The sequence below is a fragment of the Rattus rattus genome, chromosome 7, assembly GCF_011064425.1.
Source record: "Rattus rattus isolate New Zealand chromosome 7, Rrattus_CSIRO_v1, whole genome shotgun sequence".
Taxonomy (NCBI): Eukaryota; Metazoa; Chordata; class Mammalia; order Rodentia; family Muridae; genus Rattus; species Rattus rattus.
Genome location: NC_046160.1, coordinates 120148961 through 120170913, shown reverse-complemented (window position 1 = coordinate 120170913; position 21953 = coordinate 120148961). Strand labels below are relative to the sequence as shown.

Sequence of the window (21953 nt, the reverse complement as noted above, 5' to 3'; positions counted from 1 at the left end):
TCTTCTATAAGGGTGTTTCCTCTCCCCAACCACCCCTTTCCCATTCCCACCTCCCTGCCCTGACATTCCCCTACACTGGGGTCCAGCCTTGGAAGGACCAAGGGCTTCTCCTCTCATTGGTGACCAACAAGGCCACCTTCATTTCTTTTAGATAGGACCAATTTTGGGTAGATAGCTTTGTAGGTGGGTTGGTGTACCCATCCCTCCACTGGGAGTCCTCTGTCTGCCTACTGGGGATGGTTTCTTCAAGTTCCATATACTGTTGGGCATTTTGGCTAAGGTCACCCACATTGACGCCTGGGGACCTCCTCCCAGGTCCCTGAGACTTCCTAGATGTTCTGTTATGCCCCCATCTCGACCCCAGCAGCTATATCCATTCATTTTCCTGGCCCTCTGGCCCTCTTTCCTGTCTGTCCCCATACCTGATTCCTTGAAAGTTCTTATTGTACAGATCTTTTATTTGCTTGGTTAAGTCACACCCAGGTACTTTTATATTATTTGGGTTATTATGAAGGGTGTTGTTTCCAATTTCTTTTTCGGCTTATTTCTCTTTTGTGTAGAGGAAGGCTACTGATTTATTTGAGTTAATTTTATACCCAGCCACTTTGCTGAAGTTGTTTATCAGCTTTAGTAGTTCTCTGGTGGAACTTTTGGGATCACTTAAATATACTATCATATCATCTGCAAATAGTGATATTTTGACTTCTTCTTTTCTGATCTGTATCCCCTTGACCTCCTTTTGTTGTCTGATTGCTCTGGCTAGAACTTCAAGAACTATATTGAATAAGTAGGGAGAGAGTGGGCAGCCTTGTCTAGTCCCTGATTTTAGTGGGATTGCTTCAAGTTTCTCTCCATTGAGTTTAATGTTAGCAACTGGTTTGCTGTACATGGCTTTTACTATGTTTAGGTATGGGCCTTGAATTCCTATTCTTTCCAGGACTTTTATCATGAAGGGGTGTTGAATTTTGTCAAATGCTTTCTCAGCATCTAATGAAATGATCATGTGGTTTTGTTCTTTCAGTTTGTTTATATAATGGATCATGTTGATGGTTTTCCGTATATTAAACCATCCCTGCATGCTTGGGATGAAGCCTACTTGATCATGGTGGATGATTGTTTTGATATGCTCTTGGATTCGGTTTGCTACAGAATTTTATTGAGTATTTTTTAAATCGATATTCATAAGGGAAATTGGTCTGAAGTTCTCTTTTCTTTGTTGGGTCTTTATTGTGGGTTTAGGCATAAGAGTAATTGTGGCTTCATAGAAGGAATTCGTATTGGCGCTCCATCTGTTTCAATTTTGTGGAATAGTTTGGATAATATTGGTATGAGGTCTTCTCTGAAGGTCTGATAGAAATCAGCACTAAACCCGTCTGGACCTGGGCTCTTTTTGGTTGGGAGACCTTTAATGACTGCTTCTATTTCTTTAGGAGTTATGGGGTTGTTTAACTGGTTTTTCTGTTCCTGATTTAACTTTGGTACCTGATATCTGTCTAGGAAATTGTCCATTTCCTGCAGATTTTCAAGTTTTGTTGAATATAGGCTTTTATAGTAAGATATGATGATTTTTTGAATTTCCTCTGAATTTGTAGTTATGTCTCCCTTTTCATTTCTGATTTTGTTAATTTGGATACACTCTCTGTGTCCTCTCGTTAGTCTGGCTAAGTGTTTATCTATCTTGTTGATTTTCTCAAAGAACCAACTTTTGGTTCTGTTGATTCTTTCTATGGTCCTTTTTGTTTCTACTTGGTTGATTTCAGCTCTGAGTTTGATTATTTCCTGCCTTCTACTCCTCCTGGGTGTATTTGCTTCTTTTTTTGTTCTAGAACTTTTTAGGTGTGCTGTCAAGCTGGACATATGCTCTTTCCTGTTTTTCTTTCTACAGGCACTCAGAGCTATGAGTTTTCCTTAGCACAGCTTTCATTGTGTCCCATTAGTTTGGGTATGTTGTACCTTCATTTTCATTAAATTCTAAAAAGTCTTAATTTCTTTCTTTATTTCTTCCTTGACCAGGTTATCATTGAGTAGAGCATTGTTCAACTTCCACGTATATATGGGCGTTCTTCCCTTACTGTTATCGAAGACCAGCTTTAGGCCGTGGTGGTCTGATAGCATGCATGGGATTAATTCTATCTTTCTGTACCTGTTGAGGCCTGTTTTTTGACCAATTATATGGTCAATTTTGGAGAAAGTACCATGAGGATCTGAGAAGAAGGTATATCCTTTTGCTTTAGGAAAGAATGTTCTATAAATATCTGTTAAATCCATTTGGTTCATGACTTCTCTTAGTCTGTCTACGTCTCTGTTTAATTTCTGTTTCCATGATCTGTCCATTGATGAGAGTGGGGTGTTGAAATCTCCTACTATTATTGTGTGAGGTGCAATGTGTGTTTTGAGATTTAGTAAGGTTTCTTTTACGTATGTAGGTGCCCTTGTATTTGGGGCATAGATATTTAGGATTGAGAGTTCATCTTGGTGGATTTTTCCTTTGATGAATATAAAGTGTCCTTCCTTATCTTTTTTGATGACTTTTAGTTGGAAATTGATTTTATTTGATATTAGAATGGCTACTCCAGCTTGCTTCTTCCGACCATTTGCTTGGAAAGTTGTTTCCCAGCCTTTCACTCTGAGGTAGTGTCTGTCTTTGTCTCTGAGGTGTGTTTCCTGTAGGCAGCAGAATGCAGGGTCCTCATTGCGTATCCAGTTTGTTAATCTATGTCTTTTTATTGGGGAGTTGAGGCCATTGATGTTGAGAGATATTAAGAAATAGTGATTATTGCTTCCTGTTATATTCATATTTGGATATGAGGTTATGTTTGTGTGCTTTTCTTCTCTTTGTTGCCAAGACGATTAGTTTCTTGCTTCTTCTAGGGTATAGTTTGCCTCCTTATGTTGGGCTTTACCATTTATTATCCTTTGTAGTGCTGGATTTGTAGAAAGATATTGTGTAAATTTGGTTTTGTCATAGAATATCTTGTTTTCTCCATCTATGTTAATTGAGAGTTTTGCAGGATACAGTAACCTGGGCTGGCATTTTTGTTCTCCTAGGGTCTGTATGACATCTGTCCAGGATCTTCTGGCTTTTGTAGTCTCTGGCAAAAAGTCTGGTGTGATTCTGATAGGTCTGCCTTTATATGTTACTTGACCTTTTTCCCTTACTGCTTTTAATATTCTTTCTTTATTTTGTGCATTTGGTGTCTTGATTATTATGTGATGGGAGGAGTTTCTTTTCTGGTCTAATCTATTTGGAGTTCTGTAGGCTTCGTGTAGGCTTATGGGTATCTCTTTCTTTAGGTTAGGGAAGTTTTCTTCTATGATTTTGTTGAAGATATTTACTGGTCTTTTGAGCTGGGAGTCTTCACTCTCTTCTATACCTATTATCCTTAGGTTTGATCTTCTCATTGAGTCCTGGATTTCCTGTATGTTTTGGACCAGTAGCTTTTTCTGCTTTACATTATCTTTGACAGTTGAGTCAATGATTTCTATGGAATCTTCTGCTCCTGAAATTCTCTCTTCTATCTCTTGTATTCTGTTGGTGAAGCTTGTATCTACGGCTCCTTGTCTCTTCTTTTGGTTTTCTATATCCAGGGTTGTTTCCATGTGTTCTTTCTTGATTGCCTCTATTTCCATTTTTAATTCCTTCAACTGTTTGATTGTGTTTTCCTGGAATTCTTTCAGGGATTTTTGTGATTCCTCTCTGTAGGCTTCTGCTTTTTTATTTATGTTTTCCTGCGTTTCTCTAAGGGAGTTCTTCACGTCTTTTTGAAGTCCTCCAGCATCATAATCAAATATGATTTTGAAAGTATATCTTGCTTTTCTGGTGTGTTTGGATATTCCCTGTTTGCCTTGGTGAGAGAATTGGGCTCCGATGATGCCATGTAGTCTTGGTTTCTGTTGCTTGGATTCCTGCATTTGCCTCTCGCCATCAGATTATCTCTAGTGTTACTTTGTTCTTCTATTTCTGACAGTGGCTAGACTGTCCTATAAGCCTGTGTGTCAGGGGTGCTGTAGACCTGTTTTCCTGTTTTCTTTCAGCCAGTTATGGGAACAGACTGTTCTGCTTTTGGGCGTGAAGTTTTTCCTATCTACAGTTCTTCAGCTGTTCCTGTGGGCCTGTGTCCTGAGTTCACTTGGCAGGTCGCTTGTAGTAGGAAGGTTTGTCTTACCTGTGGTCCCGAGGCTCAAGTTTGCTCGTGGGGTGTTGCTTCTGAGCTCTCCAAGGGGGCAGCAACCAGGAAGATCTGCACCGCCCTTTCCGGAGCTTCCGTGCACCAGGGTTCCAGATGGTGTTTGGTGTTTTCCTCTGGAATCATTAATGTGGGCATAGTGCAGTCTCTTCTGGTTTCCCAGGCGTGTCTGCCTCTCTGAAGGTTTAGCTCTCCCTCTCATGGGATTTTGGTGCAGAGAATTGTTTATCTGGTCGGTCCCTTCAGGTTCCGGCGGTGTCTCAGACGCAGGGGACCTGTTGCTGCTGTCCCCTTATCCAAGGGAACCCAGAGGCCATCCCCTTTTTTTATTTTAACCCTCTTTCCTTTACCTAAGAAAGGATAGAGAAGAGGAAAATAAAGACAGAAATCTCGAAGTCTAAGCTCTCTATTTAGTTTCCTCCCTGTCAAAATTATGGCCATTTCCAAATTATCCCTTAAAAATACAACTTATCTATAATTTGTAAAATAACCATAATGAGACACTCAAACCCAAGGGATAGGGATGAGGCCTCAGGATGGCTTCTTCCTCCTGGATATATTGGACGGGGAGGGGTAGGAAAATTGGAACAATCAGTTAGATTTAAGAAAGCTAGCTTTAGTATCTCTTATCCAGTATCTGTATTCTTAGAAGGTTCAGGGCTTAAGTGAAGTTCTGATTGGATCCATCTGAAAGATTGGATGAACGATGTTCATAGAGAATTAGCAGCTGTTCTTGAAGCTGTTCTGCAAACAAGTCTCTGGAAACAGCATCAGGTGAGGCAGAATCAGACAGTGGAACAACTGTTATTTTCAGCATCCCTGAGAATGAATCTTGTCAGGGTTTCATCTTGCTGTTTCATTCTGCAATATGAATCATACAACCAAATTTGTAGTGCTATGAAAATTTTTGTATGGCTTGTGCAAGGTACACATATCAGTTAATGATGAATTTTTGCTTCTTGTTTGAGCAGGTGAAAGAAAATCATTTTTTAACAAGTTAATTTGATCAATAGCCAACTGTAATAAATATAATTTCATACCATGTGAAGGCTGGCATGATGAATTTTTTTCTCTTTTTTCTTGGATTTTTAAATTTACATTTCAAATGTTATCTCCTTTCCTGGTTTCTCATCCGTATCTTCCCATTCCCTATCATGTCTTTCTCTTTCCCATTCCCCTACCCCTTCTTCTATGAGGGTGTTCCCCCTCGCACCCCTTGTCACCTCCCCACCTCCGCACCCTGACATCCCCTTTAAGGATACCATAACCAACAGTTATTGTCTAATTTTAGCTGAAGTGTTGGCTAGAGACACTTTAATGTCTATGCCAGTTTCAGGTCTGTTCCCATGTGGAGGGATCTGCATAACATGTTACCTGTTCTGTTTGGTCTTCTTGAATTTTTCTTTTCTGTCTGTAACCAAGATTTTCAGGGAGTCTTTCCCTATCATTTTTGATCCATATCATTTTGGAAGGGATCTAAAGCATTTTCTTCTTTCCTATTATCACACATACAGAGCCTCTCTTCAAAAATAGCATGTCCTCGGTCTAGCAACCCGAAATCATCAAAAGCAGAGATAGATTCAATTTAGCAGCCTCCTTTTTCTTTAGGCCTGCTCTATTTTGACTTCTCTCATACAGGATTTGTAATACCATAACAATCAAATTTATAACCATTTGCATTTTTATAACTAAGACAATTCTAAACAATTAAACATTCTAAACAATTAAAGCAATCTAAACAATCATTACTATTATCCATTAAGGATAATAGCTTTTGAATTAGGAATAGGGATTCCATTTGGTGCAGACCTGTGGAGGCCTTGTTTATGCCACCAGTCTGTACATACATGCATTAGTCATGCTCTGTTTAGAAGGTCTTGTTTTCTTGGTATCCTCAATCACCCCTGGCTATTATACTCTTTCTGCTTCTTCTTTTGCAGAGTTTTCCAAACTCTCAGGGGAAATATTTGATAGAGTCATACGATTTAGGGTGAGTGTTCCAAAATCTCTCACTCTGCACATTATCTAACTATGGATTTCTATATTTGTCCCCATCTGCTACAGGAAGAAGCTTTTCTGACAATTGCTGAGCAATGCACTGATCTGTGAGCATAGCAGAATGTCATTAGGAGTCATTGTATTGCTACATTCCTTTAACAGAACAGTAATATTTAGTTTTCACTGAGGTTCCTGGCATATTGACCACACAAACAGTGTTAGTTATGAGCTCCATCTAATGGAGTAGCCCTTAAATCAAACCAGATATTGGTTGATTATTCCCACAGGCTTTTTTTTTTCTTTATTAACTTGAGTATTTCTTATTTACATTTCGATTGTTATTCCCTTTCCCGGTTTCTGGGCCAACATCCCCATAACCTCTCCCCATCCCCTTCTCTATGGGTGTTCCCCTCCCCATCCTCCCCCATTACCGCCCTCCCCCCAACAATCACATTAACTGGAGGTTCAGTCTTAGCAGGACCAAGGGATTCCCCTTCCACTGGTGCTCTTATTAGACTATTCATTGCTACCTATGAGGTTAGAGTCCAGGGTCAGTCCATGTATGGTCTTTGGGTAGTGGCTTAGTCCCTGGAAGCTCTGGTTGGTTGGCATTGTTGTTCATATCGGGTCTCGAGCCCCTTCAAGCTCTTCCAGTCCTTTCTCTGATTCCTTCAACTGGGGTCCCGTTCTCAGTTCAGTGGTTTGCTGCTGGCCTTCGCCTATGTATTTGCTGTATTCTGGCTGTGTCTCTCAGGAGAGAACTACATCCGGTAACTGTCGGCCTGCACTTCTTTGCTTCATCCATCTTGTCTAATTGGGTGGCTGTCTATGTATGGGCCACATGTGGGGCAGGCTCTGAATTGGTGTTCCTTCTGCCTCTGTTTTAATCTTTGCCTCCCTATTCCCTGCCAAGGGTATTCTTGTCCCCTTTTTAAAAAAGGAGTGAAGCATTCACAGTTTAATCATCCGTCTTGAGTTTCATGTGTTCTGTGCATCTAGGGTAATTCAAGCATTTGGGCTAATGGCCACTTATCAATGAGTGCATACCATGTGTGTTTATCTGTGATTGGGTTACCTCACTCAGGATGATATTTTCCAGTTCCCTCCATTTGCCTATGAATTTCATAAAGTCATTGTTTTTGATAGCTGAGTAATATTCCATTGTGTAGATGTACCACATTTTCTGTATCCATTCCTCTGTTGAAGGGCATCTGGGTTCTTTCCAGCTTCTGGCTATTATAAATAAGGCTGCTATGAATGTAGTGGAGCATGTGTCTTTGTTATATGTTGGGGTATATGCCCAAGAGAGGTATATCTGGGTCCTCAGGTAGTTCAATGTCCAATTTTCTGAGGAACCTCCAGACTGATTTCCAGAATGGTTGTACCAGTCTGCAATCCCACCAACAATGGAGGAGTGTTCCTCTTTCTCCAGATCCTCACCAGCATCTCCTGTCACCTGAGTTTTTGATCTTAGCCATTCTCACTGGTGTGAGATGAAATCTCAGGGTTGTTTTGATTTGCATTTCCCTTATGACTAAAGATGTTGAACATTTCTTTAGGTGTTTCTCAGCCATTCCGCATTCCTCAGCTGTGAATTCTTTGTTTAGCTCTGAACCCCATCTTTTAAAAGGGTTATTTGTCTCCCTGTGGTCTAACTTCTTGAGTTCTTTGTGTATTTTGGATATAAGCCCTCTATCAGTTGTAGGATTGGTAAAGATCTTTTCCCAATCTGTTGGTTTCCGTTTTGTCCTAACCACAGTGTCCTTTGCCTTATAGAAGCTTTGTAGTTTAACGAGATCCCATTTGTCGATTCTTGATCTTAGAGCATAAGCCATTGGTGTTTTGTTCAGGAAATTTTCTCCAGTGCCCATGTGTTCGAGCTGCTTCCCCACTTTTTCTTCTATTAGTTTGAGTGTATCTGGTTTGATGTGTAGGTCCTTGATCCACTTGGACTTAATCTTTGTACAGGGTGATAAGCATGGATTGATCTGCATTCTTCTACATGTTGACCTCCAGTTGAACCAGCACCATTTGCTGAAAATGCTATCTTTTTTCCATTTGATGGTTTTGGCTCCTTTGTCAAAAATCAAGTGACCATAAGTGTGTGGGTTCATTTCTGGGTCTTCAATTCTATTCCATTGGTCTATTTGTCTGTCTCTGTACCAATACCATGCAGTTTTTATCACTATTGCTCTGTAATACTGCTTGAGTTCAGGGATAGTGATTCTGCCAGAAGTCCTTTTATTGTTGAGGATAGATTTAGCTATCCTGGGTTTTTTGTTATTCCAGATAAATTTGCAAATTGTTCTGTCTAACCCCAGAAGGGCCTGCACCGCCTTTTCCCAGGCCCCTGTGCACTGGGGTCCCAGATGGCATTAGCTGTTTTCCTCTGGAGTCAGAAATGTGGCAGAGTGTAGTCTCTTCTGGCTTCCGAGGCGTGTCTGTCCCTCTGAAGGTTTAGCTCTCCCTCTCCCAGGATTTGGGTGGAGGGAGCTTTGACCCAGTCCCTTCAGATTTGGACAGTTTCTGGACTGCAGGTACCTGCCGCTTGAGTGCCCCTATCTTCCTGTTCCCAGAGGCCCGATACAGTTTCCTCTTGGGCCAGGGATGTGGGCAGGGGTGGGTAGTATTGGTGTTCTCTCCCATTCTGCAGTCTCAGGAGTGCCCACCTGTCTGAGCAGTGAGATCTCTCTCCCAAGGGCTTTGGGAGGCGGGAGCTGTGGGCCAGTATCATTGAGTTTCGGGTTCCAACTAAAAACTGGAAGTGTCTGGTCCCAGAGGAATCTTGCCTCTGTGTGTCTTGAGTCCACCAGGCAGGTCAGTTGCAGCAGAAAAGTTGGTCTTACCTCTGGTCCCGGGGCTAAAGTTGCTTCTGGGGGGCTGCTTTTGAGCTCTACATGAGGGCGGCAACCAGAAGGGCCTGCCTGACCTTTTCCCAGGGCCCCAGTGCACTGGGGTCTCAGATGGCGTTAGGTGTTTTCCTCTGGAGTCATAAATGTGGACAGAGTGTAGTCTCTTCTGGCTTCCCAGTTGTGTCTGCCCCTCTGAAGGTTTAGCTCTCCTTCCCACAGGATTTGGGTGCAGGGAGCTGTTGACTGGGTCCCTTCAGATCCAGGCGGTGTCTGGACTGCAGGGGACCTGCCCCTTGAGTGCCCCTATCTTCCTGTTCCCAGAGGCCCAATACAGTTTCCTCTTGGGCCAGGGATGTGGGCAGGGGTGGGCAGTATTGGTGGTCTCTCCTGCTCTGCAATCTCAGGAGTGCCCACCTGTCTGGGCTGTGAGCTCTCTCTCGCATGGGGTTTGTGAGCAGGGAGCTGTGGGCTGGGATCAGCAAGGTTCGGAAATCTTGTTTTCTTAAAAGAGTATCTAAAACTAATTTAATTTAAAAGATATTATACATATAAGAAGAAATATAATAGGAAATTCAGGCCATGAATTACAGAATTGTCTATAGGGCAAAGAAAATTATTAACCATTTGCCAGGCTGTCTTAAGAGCAGGACACTTGGCTCATTCTTTTCATACATCATGAAGTTAGAATTCTATTTGGTTAAGGCATGTACTTTAATATCATTTATGACAAAGTATTTTTAACCTTTCCCTTCAGTATATCAACTGTTGGCTTATCGAAACACTTGCTTTCAGGATCTGCCAGAGCATCTTTTGGAGATCAAAAGACAGAACTTTGTAATTCATTCTACCATGGATCCATCTACGATGTGTATAATCCATGCTATATGTATCAACACTTTTCACCTGATTTAAGTAGGCGCTTTCTTCCTCATTGTGAAACGAAAACGTTATATGGATCTGGTAAGAAAACATTTTTGTACATTTCCTCTGAGTTTATTTTTTAAAACTTATTTAGACATTGAATCTAAGACCATAGTAGAAATAGTTATTATGAGAACAATTTTAAAATAAGAGCAAAGCAGTCTTCACAAATATGAGATATGTGTTATGACTTATTTCTGTTGCTATAATTAGTTATAAATGTTGTCCTTATAAGAGTTGTCTTGGTTATGGTATCTGTTCACAGCAGTGAAACCATAACTAAAACAACCACCAACTGAAGGGTATACCTGGAGGGACCTTTAGCTCCAGCTGCATATGTAGCAGAGGATTGACTTACCTGGCATCAGTGGGAGGGAAGACTTTTAGTTCTGTGGAGACTTGATGCCCCAGTGTAGGGGGATGCTAGAGTTGTGAGAAGGAGTGGGTGGGTGGGTGGGGGATCACCCTCCTAGAGGCAAAGGGAAGGAGGGTGGGAGAAGAGGTTTGCGGTGGGGAATCCGGGAAAGGGGGCAACATTTGAAATGTAAATAAATAAAATAACCAATAGAAAAGAAAAAAGATGGACAGATAATGCATTATGTCTGCTGATAGTTCCAAATTCCATTTCTTTTTTCCTTCTTAAAAGTTTTTATTACAGATTATTTTACCTACATTTTTGTTATATACTTAATACATTTTACAGCAGATATTTATGATATTATCAGGTAAATGAAATCAGGTAAATGAATTTTAGAACTCATAATTGAAAGTACACACAAAGAGAATAGAAAATAGCTAGAAGTTTTAGTTTATATTTGACTATACCAATTATATGAACTATCTATCATATGTATCTTGGATTCATAAAATTCTCAGGTTTTCAGGTTCTACAAGTCTATATGCATGCGTGTATCAGTGTCCCTGAAAATAAAAAAAAAATTTTATTAGGTGCATGCTCTAGGACTGTGCTAGAATGTACACTTAGTGTGTAGGGTTCCTATTTTAAAAACATTTTGCAGTTTGGGAGGAGAACTAGAAATAAAAGAACACATGAGATTCAGTATTGAAATGTTATAATGTTATATATGCTCATATAATAGTAGTTGAATTGAATTACATTTATCAAAGAGTACTTACATCCTATTAACTTATTTTTTATGGATTAGGGATTGGGGAATATAAAGAAAAACATGATTAATATTTAATATGGATATGAAAATTTATTGTTTGATTGCTATAGACTTCTGCCTTAAAGATTAAAATAATTGAATTTTTAGATTTTATCTTAATTTCTTTTAATGTAAATTTGTATATAATATAAATGACAAATTCCCACTGTTTCATTTTTATTACTAAAAAAACCTTTTTTTCTTGTCCTTTTGTAGTTTGTGATTTAAGGACCAGTAAACTTCCTGGTTCTCCTGGGCTAAGCAAATCTATGCTAGATCTTACAACTTCATCTCAGCGATTCATCCAGGTATAACAATTATATAACATCAAAAAATAATTATAACTTCATTATATGTGAGCTGTTTAATTAGAACTGTGTAAATTGCTTTAGGAATCACATGTAATACACATGATTATGTGTATTATAATATCTGAAGAGTAAATACTTGTCATTTCCTATATTCATTAGCTTAGGAAATTTTCAGTGATTAATAAAAGACATTATATTTCTTTCATTTTGCATAATTTTGTATGTCTTAACTGATGTGCACTAAAGTATCTGGAGGCGGTTGGGATTTGAAATTATATAGTTATAAGTACTTATTTAACTTTGCTTTTTGAACATAGTCAGTTATTAAGAATTAGTATTTCTATTGAGGTGTAAGACTCTAAGTTTTATTTATTTATTTATATTAGATATATTTCTTTACTTGCATTTCAAATATATTCACTTTCCTGGTTTCCTGTTCATAAGCCCTCATCCCTTCCCCCTCCCCCATACGGGTATTCCCCCCATCCATTCCTCTTACTGTCCCTTCTCCCCCATATTCGCCTGGACTGGGGGTCCAACTTTGGCAGGACCAAGGGCTTTGCCTTCCACTGGTGCCCCCAACAAGGTTATTCTCTGCTACACATGCAGTTGGAGCCCTGGGTCAGTCCACATATAGTCTTTTGGTAGTGGTTTAGTCCATGGAAGCTCTGGTTGGTTGGCGTTGTTATTTTTATGGGGTTGCAAGCTCTTTCAACTCTTTTAAAACTTCCTCTAATTCCCCCAGGGGGTCCTGTTCTAAGTTCAGTGGTTTGCTGTTAGCATTAACCACTGTATTGGACGTGCTCTGGATGTATCTGTCAGAAGAGATCAATATCCGGTCCCTTTCACAGCATGTGTTTTTTAGCTTCATCAATCCTATCTAGTTTTGGTGGCTGTATATATATGGGCCACATGTGGGCAATGCTCTGAATAGCCATTCCTTGAGTCGCTGCTCTAAACTTTGCTTGAATATCCCCTCCTATGGATATTTCCCCCTTTTTAAGAAGGAGTGGGGGCATTTGCATTTTGGTCATCCTTCTTCTTGAGCTTCTTGTGGCCTGTGGATTGCATCTTGGGTAATTTGAGCTTTTTGGCTAATATCCACTTATCAATGAGTGCAAACCAAGTGTGTTTTTCTGTGATTGAGTAACCTCACTCAGGATGATATTTTCTAGTTCATTCCATTTGCCTATGAATTTCATGAAATCATTGTTTTTGATAGCTGAGTAGTATTCCATTGTGTAGATGTACCACATTTTCTGTATCCATTCTATTGAAGGGCATCTGAGTTCCTTCTAGCTTCTGGCTATTATAAATAAGGCTGCTATGAACATAGTGGAGTCTTTGTTATATGTTGGGGCATCGTTTGGGTATATGCCCAAGAGAGGTATAGCTGGGTCCTCAGGTAGTTCAATGTCCAATTTTCTGAGGAACCTCCAGACTGATTTCCAGAATGGTTGTACCAGTCTGCAATCCCACCAACAGTGGAGGAGTGTTCCTCTTTCTCCACATCCTCGCCAGCATCTGCTGTCTCCTGAGTTTTTGATCTTAGCCATTGTGACTGGTGTGAGGTGGAATCTCAGGGTTGTTTTGATTTGCATTTCCCTTATGACTAAAAATGTTGAACATTTCTTTAGGTGTTTCTCAGCCATTCAGCATTCCTTAGCTGTGAATTCTTTTTTTTTTTTAAAGATTTATTCATTTATTATATATAAGTACACTGTAGCTGTCTTCAGATACACCAGAAGAGGGCATTGGATCTCTTTACAGATGGTTGTGAGCCACCATGTGGTTGCTAGGAATTGAACTCAGGACCTCTGAAATAGTAGTCGGGTGCTCTTAACTGCTGAGCCATCTCTCCAGCCCAGCTGTGAATTGTTTGTTTAGCTCTGAACCCCATTTTTTAATAGGGTTATTTGTCTCCCTGCAGTCTAACTTTGTGAGTTCTTGGTATATTTTGGATATAAGCCCTCTATCAGTTGCAGGATTGATAAAGATCTTTCCCCAATCTGTTGGTTGCCATTTTGTCCTAACAACAGTGTCTTTTGCCTTACAGAAGCTTTGCAGTTTTATGAGATCCCATTTGTCAATTCTTTTTTTTTTAACTTTGTAATTATATTTATGTACAGAAAACTTAAGTGTACATTTAACCCAGCTTAGTGGCGAGTTCTTTAGCCTTTGCCTTTTCCAGCTCGGCAATGCGAGCCACAGACTTAGGACCCAGGACATTGCCTCCCCAGTGTCGGTGGATCTCGTCACATCTGTCATTATAATTGGTCCTAATAGCTTCCACCAGCTTAGCCAGAGCACCCTTGTCTTCCGAGTTCACCTGTGTGAAGGCAACAGTGGTGCACATCTTCCTGTGGACCAGGCGCCCCAGCCTGGCCTTCCCCTTGATGATGCAGTAGGGCACCCCCATCTTTCAACACAGGGCAGGCAGGAAAACCACCAGCTCAATGGGGTCTACATCATGGGCAATCACCACCAGCTGAGCCTTCTTGTTCTCCACCAAAGGGGTGACTGTATTGACCTCTGCTCGGAGGACAGGTGGTCTCTTAGTTGGGGCGTCCCCTTTGCCAGCAGCTTTCTTCTCAGCGCAGGCCAGCAGCCTCTGCTGCTTCTCCTGCTTTGCCTCTGGCCTGTACTTGTGGGCAAGCTTAAGCAGCTGAGTCGCTGTTTGCCTGTCCAGGGCCTGGGTGAACTGGTTAATGGCAGGAGGTACTTTGAGCCGCTTATAGAGGATGGCTCTTTGCTGCTGCAGCCTGATGTAGCGGGGCCATTTGACGAAGCGTGTGAGATCTCTTTTGGCTGGATGTCCTGCCCAATGCCGAAGTTCTTAGGTTTTTCTCAAACAAAGGATTGACCACCTTTTTGGCCTCTTGTTTCTTGATTACGGCAGGGGCCGGGGCCACCTTCTTCCCCTTGGCCTTCTTTCCTTTGGGCATCTTGCTCGGCTGGAGGAGAGAGCCCATTTGTCGATTCTTGATCTTAGAGCATAAGCCATTGGTGTTTTATTCAGGAAATTTTCTCTACTGCCCATGTGTTTGAGATTCTTCCCCACTTTTTCTTCTATTAGTTTGAGTGTATCTGGTTTGATGTGGAGGTCCTTGATCCACTTGGACTTAATCTTTGTACAGGGTGATAAGTTTGGATCAATCTGCATTTTTCTACATACTGACCTCCAGTTGAACCAGCACCATTTGTTGAAAATGCTATCTTTTTTCCATTGGATGGTTTTGGCTCCTTTGTCAAAAATCAAGTGACCATAGGTGTGTGGGTTCATTTCTGGGTCTTCAATTCTATTCCACCGATCTGAAGTTCTCCTCCTTTGTTGGGTCTTTTTGTCGTTTTTCTAGAAGAGTAATTTTGGCTTCATAGAAGGATTAGGTAGTGGTCCGTCTGGTTCAATTTTGTGGAATAATTTGGACAGTATTGGTATGAAGTCTTCTATGAAGGTCTGATAGAATTCTGCACTGAACCCATCTGGATCTGAGGTCTTTTTGGTTGGGAAACTTTTAATGACTGCTTCTATTTCTTTAGGAGTTAGGGGTTGTTTAGATGGTTTATCTGTTCCTGATTTAACTTTGGTACCTGGTATCTGTCTAGGAAATTGTCAATTTCCTCCAGATTTTCCAGTTTTGTTGAATATAGGCTTTTGTAGGAGGATCTGATTTTTTTTTTTTAATTTCTTCAGATTCTGTTGTTATGTCTCCCTTTTCATTTCTGATTTTGTTAATTTGGATACGCACTCTGTGTCCTCTGGTTAGTCTGGCTAAGAGTTTATCTATCTTGTTGATTTTCTCAAAGAACCAGCTCCTGGTTTTGTTGATTCTTTCTATAGTCCTTTTTCATTTCTACTTGGTTGATTTCAGCCCTGTGTTTGATTATTTCCTGCCTTCTACTCCTCTTGGGTATATTTGCTTCTTTTTGTTCTAGATATTTTAGGTGTGCTGTCAAGCTGCTGACATATGCTTTCTCCTGTTTCTTTTTGCAGGCACTCAAGGCTATGAGTTTTCCTCTTAGTACTGCTTTCATTGTGTCCCATAAGTTTGAGAATGTATCTTCATTTGTATTCAATTGTAAGAAGTCTTTAGTTTCTTTCTTTATTTCTTTCTTGACCAGGTTATCATTGAGTAGAGCATTGTTCAACTTCCATGTATATATGGGCTTTCTGTCATTATTGTTGTTATTGAAGATCAGTCTTAGAGTGTGGTGATCTGATAGGATGCATGGGATTATTTCTATCTTCCTGTATCTGTTGAGACCTGTTTTGTGACTGATTATATGATCAGTTTTGGAGAATATTCCATAAGGTGCTGAGAAGAAGGTATATCCTTTTGATTTAGGATGGAATGTTCTATAAATATCTGTTAAATCCATTTGGTTCATAACTTCGTTAGTTTCTCTATGTCTTTGTTTAACCTCTGTTTCAATGATCTGTCCATTGATGAGAGTGGTATGTTGAAATCTCCTACTATTATTGTGTGAGGTGCAATGTGTGCTTTGAGCTTTAGTAAGGTTTCTGTTATGTATACAGGTGCCCTTGCATTTGGAGCAGAGATATTTAGTATTGAGAGTTCATCTTGGTGGATTTTTCCTTTGATGAAAATGAATTGTCCTTCCTTATCTTTTTTTAATGACTTTTGGTTCAAAGTCAATTTTATTTGATACTAGAATGGCAACTCCAGCTTGTTTCTTCGGGTTATTTGCTTGGAAAATTTTTTTCCAGCCATTTACTCTGAGGTAGTGTCTGTCTTTGTCTCTGAGGTGTGTTTTCTGTAGGCAGCAAAATGCTGGCTCCTCTTTACATATCCAGACTGTTAGTCTATGTCTTTTTATTGGTGAATTCAGTCCGTTGATGTTGATAGAGATTAAGGAACAGTGATTGTTGCTTCCTGGTATTTTTGTTGTTAGAGGTGGAATTATGTTTGTTTGTCTCTCTTTTGTTTTCATTGCAAGGAAATTATATTCTTGCTCTCTGTATGGTATAGTTTCTCTCCTTGTGTTGGAATTTTCCATCTATTATTATCCTTTGTAGGACTGGATTTGTAGAAAGATATTGTGTAAATTTGGTTTTGTCTTGGAATATCTTGGTTTCTTCATCTATCTTAATTGAGAGTTTTGCTGGATACAGTAACTTGTGCTGTCATTTGTTCTTTTAGGGTCTGTATGACATCTGTCCAGGATCTTCTGGCTTTTATAGTATCTGGTGAAAGGTCTGGTGTAATTCTTATAGGTCTACCTTTATATGCCACTTGACCTTTTCCTCTCATTGCTTTTAATATTCTTTGTTTTGTGCATTTGGTGTTTTAACTATTATGTGATGGGGGGAATTTCTCTTCTGGTCCCATCTGTTTGGAGTTCTGTAATCTTCTTGTATGCTTATGGGCATTTCTTTCTTTAGGTTAGGGAAGTTTTCTTCTATAATTTTGTTGAATATATTTACTGACCCTTTAAGTTGGGAATCTTCCCTTCATTCTATACCTATTATCCTTAGGTTTGATCTTCTCATTGTGTCTTGGATTTCCTGTATGTTTTGGGCTAGGAGCTTTTTGCATCTTATATTATCTTTGACAGTTGTGTCGATGTTTTCTATGGAATCATCTGCCCCTGAGATTCTTTCTTCTGTCTCTTGTATTCTGTTGGGGAAGCTTATATCTACTACTCCTTGTCTCTGCCTTAGGCTTTCTATATCCAGGGTTGTCTCCCTTTGTGCTTTTTTATTGTTTCTATTTCCATTTTCAATTCATTCACCGTTTGATTGTTTTCCTGCAATTCTTTCAGGGATTTTTGTGTTTCCTCTTTAAGGGCTTCTACTTGTTTACTGTGTGTTCCTGCATTTCTTTAAGGGAGTTCTCTATGTCTTTCTTAAATTCTTCCATCATTATTAAAAAAATTGATTTTAAATCTAAATCTTGCTTCTCTGGTGTTTTTAGATATTCAGTATTTTCTTTGGTGATAGAACTGGGTTCTGAAGATGCCAAGTAGTCTTGGTTTCTGTTGCATAGGTTCCTGTGCTTGCCTCTAGCTATTGGGTTGTCTCTGGTGTTTGCTTTCTTGCTGTTTCTGAGAGTGACTTGATCCTGCTTTAGGCCTCTGTGTCAGCACTCCTGTAGAACTGTTTTCCTGTTTTCTTTCAGCCTTTTCTGAGAACAGGTGCTCTGTTTTCAGGTGTGTTGGTGCTCCTGGAGACTGTCTTCCAGGTCTAGACATGGGCAGGAATCAAAGGCCCTGTCCCTGATTGCTCCTAAGTCCTTGCACTCAGGGGGCACAGTTGACACTAGGCGATTCCCTCTTGGGTCTGGAATGAGGGCAGAGGGTAGTCTCCTCTGACTTCTCAGGAGTATCTATACTTCTGAGGGTCCAGCTCTCTCACCAATGGGACTTGGGTGCAGGGAGCTGTTTGGCCGGATCAGTTCGGTCCTGGGCGCAGACTAGAAAGAACCACGGGTACCAGCAGCTGTCTGTTCCTATATCCTTGTGTCTAGAGGTACTGTGCAGTTTCCCCTTGGACCAGGGATGTGGGCAGAGGAGTGCAGAGGTGGCAGTCTGTCCTGCGGTCTCTGGATGTCTGCACTCCTGGGTTTTCGGATCTATTCCCCATGGGATTTGGGACTTTAAGTTTTATTAAAACCAATATAGCATCCTTTGATAGATTAAATGTTTTGGTTTTAGTTTAGCTAAGTTGTATTTGAAATTAGGAAATAGATCAGAAATGATTCCTTGCATTTGTAATCCCAGCATTTAGAAAGCTGAAGCAGGAGGATCAGTTAAGAATATGAGGTCAGCCTGGGCCACATAGTAATAAAACTATGTATGAACAGCATCAAAAAGGTAAATAGCGCTAGAGAAAAGAAAAGTTTGAAGACAAGTCATCTCTCCTCCTGTAAAACAGAGTAAGAATACACTGAACATCTTTTTATATATACTTATAGATTTCTTTTTAAGTTAGTGTTGAAGGCATGTTTTATAAAATGTGCAGTCATTACCAATTAGCCCTAATAACTCTATCATTTAATTTTTAAATACTTAATTCTCATAGCAGGGCTACCTCAGACCCACCAGCAATATAAATAAGGACACAGAGGCTGATTAATATTTTAAAGCCTAAGCCTTTTGCTGAGCAGTCTACAGAGTACTCTATTCAGACTAATCTTGGCACTATAATCCCACCACATAGACAGGTGTACTTCTCTGCCCAGCTCTTGTCCATCTGTCTCCCTCCATGTCAGCTGGTACCTCCACCTCTGATTTCTTCTCCCAGAGTCTCTCTGCCCAGAAGATCCACTTTCCACTTCCTGTCCAGCTATTGGCCATCAGATCTTTATTGAAGCCAATCAGATACAATTCTAGAATGCCTTAGGTAGGTAAGGAAGAATGAATATTTACAAAATGGAGCCCTGTGATGGGCCATTAGCTCTCTGCTAGTACAGAATTAACAATTGTATATACAGAGACACACCTTCACACAGTGTACCCCAACTAATGCTTCATATTAATTAGCATGTTTTTTTACACTCATTGAATTGTTTTATATTTTTGTTAAATACGAATGGTCAAGGCTTCATTCATCCTTAGAATTTTTGTTTCAGTACTTCTCTGATGGTCTCTGAATTTTTATTTGTATGGCTTGCACAAAGCAGATGCTCCTGGTCTAGAGAGATTATGCTATGACAATACTTTTTTACACTTTAATAGGTTATTGAACATTTCCAGTAATGTATGTAATACAGAAATTAAGACCAAACCCAAAATACTAAAGGTTTTCTAATGTTACCTACTAAGGTATTTCTCAATACACGCTACAAGTTTGTGTCTCTCCTACAAGCATGGGAAATTCAGACCAATAACACTGACAAAGTGACTAACCTGGAGTTTGATGTCATGGTGTTTATTGGGGCATGAGTCTGGAAGTTTTGAAAGTTTGATATTCAGTTTCTGACTGAAGTATATTGTTATTATTGTTATTGTTATTGCAGAGACATGACTCATTTTCCAGTGTGCCTAGTAGTTCTTCTTCAAGAAAAAATTCTCAGGGCAGTAACAGAAGCCTGGGTAAGGAATGCAGTATCCTATTTATGCTGTTTAGCAGGTTATTTCTACTTAGTAATAGCTTGCCAGTGTTATAATTGGATAAAGAAAAAAGTGTGCAATATATTTTGTGTGCTGCTTATTTTACCAATGTTGACAGTATTATCACAACTTGAGATCAAATTGCCCATGGCTTAGTGTTCATGCAGAAATAAATATATTTTTCTCCATCTTTATTAACTTGGGTATTTCTTATTTGCATAATAAATATATTTTTCAAAGTAAACTGTTATATATCTTTTATTTATGATTTAAAGTACATGGATTAAGGAACTTTCAGAAGTACATAGACCTGATAAGTTCTCTTTGCAGAGTTTTAACTTAATTCCTCACATTGCAATTCTGTTACATTCCTAAACTATATGCATTCTTAGAGTATTTTATTTCTAATACTTTACTAAAAAACACAAAAGTATGATCTTTATCTTACTACATTGGAAACTTAAAAAAGAATCAATTTTTGCCCGGAATGGTGGCACATTTCTTTAATTTCAGTACTCAGGAGTGAGAGGCAGGCAGATCTCTGTGAGTTCAAGGCCAGCCTTGTCTATAGAGTGAGTTCTAGGACAGCCAGGGACATAGTAAGATCTTATCTCAAAAATCCAAAACATTTCTTTTATTTGTGCTCTTAAAATTGGTTTAAATCAAAGGTTATTTAGATAAAAAGGTTGCCTTGAGTTTTTATTTCATGTTCTTTATAATTCAGATACAATTACCCTGTCAGGAGATGAACGAGACTTGGGGAGATTGAATGTGAAATTGTTTTATAATTCTTCAGCAGAGCAGATTTGGATCACAATTTTGCAGGTAAATTAGCATAGTTAATGCTGATTTTTATTATAAAATTGAATGTTTATATTTTTATATAGTTGAATATAAAAATTATTCATTTATTTTATATTCATTCATTTATATTCATTCAATTAAGTTATATCTTATAACCTACAAGTATCTAGTGTGGCTTCCTTCTGAAAAAGGGTCAGTAGCTATATTCAAAATTCAGGATTCTATTATATTTGTAGAAAAGAGTGTTTAATAAAGTGTTTAACACTGAAACTGCTAGAAGAAAACAGGGAAAGCACTTCAAGATACAGGCATAGGTGAAAAAAAAAGTTATAATTAGAACTCTAAAGTACAGGAAATTAAAAGGCTTTCTAACCTAGAGATTAACAAATTTCATGAAATTTTTTTTCTTTTCTTTTTTTCAGAGCTGGGGACCGAACCTAGGGCCTTGTGCTCGCTAGGCAAGCACTCTACTGCTGAGCTAAATCCCCAACCCCAAATTTCATGAAATTTAACAATTTCTGAACAGCAAGGAAACTATCAGCAGAGTTAATGGACAGCCTACAAAATGGGAGAAAATCTTTGCTAGTTATTCTTTAGACAAGGAGTTAATATCTAGAATAGATAAAGAACTGAAAACATGAAACAAAAATCCCCCATACTGCCAAGCAAATGAACTAAGAACTGAACAGATAACCCTTGAAAGGAACAATACAAAAGGACAATATATTCTAAGATAATACTGGGGAGGGACTGGGTTTGTAGAAGCAGAGAGATGCAGTTCTACCTCTGTTGCCCTGGTTGGAGTGGCCAATCAGTTGGTAGTGGGTTTCTTCTGATACTACATCCTTTATAATGGAGAGTAGATATGTGTTTCTATGTATATATCTTGATCAAAACTACATGTACTGGGCAAATAATATATATATATATGTATATATATACATACACAATTCATTCAATATTTAATATATATGTGTTTGTATGTAGATATATATGTATATATATATATATATATTGACCTAAGTATTAAAATTAAAGACTTTAACAAAAAGAATGTTTCGTATCCTTAGCCATCAGGCAAATGCAAATTAAAACTTCTTTGAGATCCTATCTTATCCAAGTCAGAATGGTTATCATCAAAAGACAAATGACAGCAAATACTGATGAGGATGTTAGGTAAATGAACCCTTTGTGGGGATGTAAACTGGTGTAACCACTATGGAAATCATTGTGGAAATGTCTAAATAACAAAAGAAAACCAAAACCAAACAATGAACAAACCACAACCAAACTTTGAAACAGACTCTCCCAAACCCACCCCCACCCCCCCAAAAAAGAAAATTACTGTAGGACACCATTCCTTAGCATAGACCCAAAAGTCTATAAACCTTAGGACACAATTCCTCAGCATATACCCAAAGGTCTATAAACCTTAGGACACCATTCCTAAGCATATACCCAAAGGTCTATAAACCTTACTGCAGATTCACTTGCACATTCATGTTTATTGTTTTACTAGCTATAATGGAAGAAAATTAAATCAGTCTAGATGGCCATAACATATGAATTGATAATGAAAATATGGTACATATACACAATGGAATTATATTTAGCTATATAAATTAAATTGTGAATATT

The 21953-nt window shown here is 39.1% G+C and overlaps 1 protein-coding gene and 1 gene segment (V, D, J or C); both read left to right on the top strand.

Annotated features, from left to right (window-relative positions):
* Positions 1 to 21953, top strand: part of LOC116905410 — a 978601-nt gene that overhangs the window by 783607 nt on the left and 173041 nt on the right.
* The window catches only part of Tc2n (tandem C2 domains, nuclear), a 52456-nt gene continuing 40335 nt past the window's right edge, over positions 9833 to 21953 (top strand). The window contains exons 1-4 of the mRNA XM_032908371.1: positions 9833 to 9997; positions 11344 to 11435; positions 19418 to 19493; positions 20236 to 20336. Of these exons, the coding sequence (XP_032764262.1) occupies positions 9922 to 9997; positions 11344 to 11435; positions 19418 to 19493; positions 20236 to 20336 (345 nt within the window). The 5' untranslated portion in view covers positions 9833 to 9921. The remainder of the gene's footprint in view (positions 9998 to 11343; positions 11436 to 19417; positions 19494 to 20235; positions 20337 to 21953) is intronic.